Source organism: Cavia porcellus, unplaced genomic scaffold, assembly GCF_034190915.1.
Source record: "Cavia porcellus strain 051 isolate PalLab524CR breed Dunkin Hartley unplaced genomic scaffold, mCavPor4.1 scaffold_17, whole genome shotgun sequence".
NCBI classification, from domain to species: domain Eukaryota; kingdom Metazoa; phylum Chordata; class Mammalia; order Rodentia; family Caviidae; genus Cavia; species Cavia porcellus.
Genome location: NW_026947500.1, coordinates 58,536,401 through 58,539,422, shown reverse-complemented (window position 1 = coordinate 58,539,422; position 3,022 = coordinate 58,536,401). Strand labels below are relative to the sequence as shown.

At 39.1% G+C, this 3,022-nt stretch overlaps 1 protein-coding gene across 1 annotated transcript; it reads left to right on the top strand.

The window, feature by feature from the left end:
- LOC100725379 (olfactory receptor 10AG1-like) lies at positions 1–945 on the top strand. Its single transcript, XM_003467897.2, has one exon. It carries the CDS (start codon positions 1–3, stop codon positions 943–945), a length of 945 nt encoding a protein of 314 aa, XP_003467945.2.
- Positions 946–3,022: the final 2,077 nt, after the last annotated feature.

The following is a 3,022-nucleotide window of genomic DNA, read 5'->3' as shown; positions in this document are numbered from 1 at the left end:
ATGCAACTTGAAGAGAGAAATGCACAAGACAATGATTCCACCATGATGCACTTTGTCCTGTTGGGATTCTCTGACCTTCCAAACCTCCAAGGACTTCTATCTGGAGTGTTCACAATAATGTACCTGACTATCCTAATTGGAAATAGCCTCATATTCATAATAACCAGGGTTGATCCCACATTACATAAACCTATGTATTTTTTCCTGGCAAATTTTTCTTCTTTGGAAATCTGTTATGTTTCAGTCACTCTTCCTAGAATTCTGTTCAATCTTTGGACACAGAATAGAAGCATTTCTTTGCTGGACTGTGCCGCTCAACTGTGTTTTTTTCTTATATTGGGAGCCACTGAATGTTTCCTGCTGGCCGTGATGTCCTACGACCGCTATGTGGCCATCTGTAACCCTCTGCACTATGCTCTGGTCATGAACCCAAAGAGGTGTGCTCAGCTGGCTGCTGGCTCCTGGCTTGGTGGAATCCCAGTGCAGATAGGGCAAACATGCCAGATATTCTCTCTGCATTTCTGCAATTCCAACCAAATCAACCACTTCTTCTGTGACATTCCCCCCATTCTCCAGCTGGCCTGTGAGGACACATCTGCTCACGAGGCATCTGTCTATGTGGTAGCTATGTTGTTTGTGGCTGTACCTTTTATGCTGATCCTTGCCTCTTACAGCAAAATCATTTCCACCATTCTAAGGCTTCCAACAGCCAAAGGAAGGGCCAAGGCCTTCTCCACATGCTCTTCCCACTTGTTGGTTGTGGTTCTATTTTTTGGAACTGTTACTATTACCTACCTAAGGCCCAAATCCAGCCATTCTGCAGATAATGACAAGCTGCTGTCTCTTTTCTATACTGTGGTGATTCCCATGTTCAATCCCCTGATATACAGCCTCAGGAACAAGGATGTGATTGCCTCACTAAAAAAGTTATTACTAAAAATGTAATGAGTTAAGCATATTTATTTTGTCTGCTTTTTATACAATTGTTAGACAAGAACTTTAATTCTCTACATTTTGCCTTTTAGTTATTAATCACTTTCAGTTTATGTTGTATGTGTTATTTTCGAATACTAACATGAAATTTACTCTGCTTGGACATATGCTAGGCAAATTAGCCTATTTTCAATATTCCTTGTATAAAGAAAATATTTCCCTATGAATTAAATTTAATGTGCACCCCATATTTTACATAGATACTATGAGCAATATGTGAAGGTATAACACAGCCACTTTTTTGAGACAGGATCTCTCTACACAACTTGGAGAGGCCTTGAGCTCACTTTGTAGCTCATGCTGGTCTCGAACTCGCAATGATCTTCCTGCGTCAGCCTCCCGATTGCTGGGATTACAGGCATGAGCCACCACGCCCAGCTCAATATAGCCATTTTTATGCATACCTGTAAAACAATCAATACAGTGGTGAGACAGCCTATGAAATATGCTCAAATCATACATTTTAAGGGATTCACATCGAATATATATAGGGAAATCAATTAACTCAATAAGTAGTAAATAGTCTCATCAACAACGGTGGAAAGACATGAGTATACAATGTGAAACATGGCAAAAACTAACAGCCATGTGAAAAAATATAAGACATTTCTAATCATCAAGGAACAGCAAATTGAAAGCATGTCAACTAATTCCTATTAGAGTGACTATTGCCAAATGCTGAACACAGTGCTGGTGAAGATGCAGAGGGAGTAAAGCACATTCCCATTAGGTGGCAATCAATTAGAATAACTGTCTTGTTAAACAATATGGTAGTCCCTTAAAAATTACAAGTTGAATTCTAATGTGATCCTGAAATAGCTCTAGTTGTTACAAGTTCAAACGAAATAAAATCAATGTGTTGAAAAATGCCTGCTCTGCCTTGTTAATTGAAACATAACTCACAATACTCAAGATGTGAACTAAACTTGTGCTTTTTGGATAAAAATCATATTTTCTACATAATCAAATTCAATTTTGCCTCCCTTGAATGAAGCCCTGTAATCTGTGGCAGTGTAGAAGAATCTAGAATTATTATATAAGGTTATTTAAGCCAGATAAAGAGAAGAGCATGCAGTATGCTCTCACTTGGGTGTATGCAACATCTAATAAGTCAATCAGAGGAGCACTGTGTAGAAGGTACTTGGGGCTGACAGACTGAAGACATGTTAAAGTAGGCATTATGCAGAGAATAGACATATTCAAGGGCAGCTGCTGTAGATCATGTTGACTGTAGATATCTAACATTGCATAGCTTTTCACTAATTGTAATATATTACTTAGTTAATGAATAAAACACAAATTATCCATACTAGTTGGGTGCTATATAAAGTTTAGATTTACATGTACACAGTACAATGTCTAAATTGGATTAGGCACACTAACTATAGAGAGCCCTTTCCAATCCTCATGTCAGTCTGGAATCCCTTGCTGCAGCGGGCCAGAACCCCTCTGTGCTTCAGACTGGGGCAGGAAAGGAAGAGCAGAGATGGAACCCCTACTACAAGGTACAAGAAGACAGTGCAGCCGCTAGTCCTGAAGGCTCTAGATAAACCTAGGGCAGACTCGTGGGGAACAGAAAGTCTGAAAAGAGATGCTCCTCACATCACATGTGTCCTGTCCATAATATTCAGCTTCAGTCTCCAGGAAGAGGAGTATGCAGGTAGATTTCATCTAAGCAAAACTTACTACAATAACATGAAACACAGGAAATTGCCTCCTTTTACATATGCAGAATCTGCTGTTTTCACCAGTCTAGCAGGGGACTTGTTCATTCAGGGAGTGCTGTTGAGCTATACCATGCTGTAGAGCATCATGGATATCAAAGCAGAACAGTGCAAGATGGGAGGGGCAAGAGCATCAGCTTAATGGAATTTTGAGTCTAAATTAGGAGTTCATTTGTTTATCTTTTATTTATGTACTACATATTTATAATCATGATGAGCATTTTTGAGGTGATAATAATACATGTAAAGAACACAAACAAGTCTTTGACCTGCAAACATTCATTCTGGCTCAGCAATTTTATTGT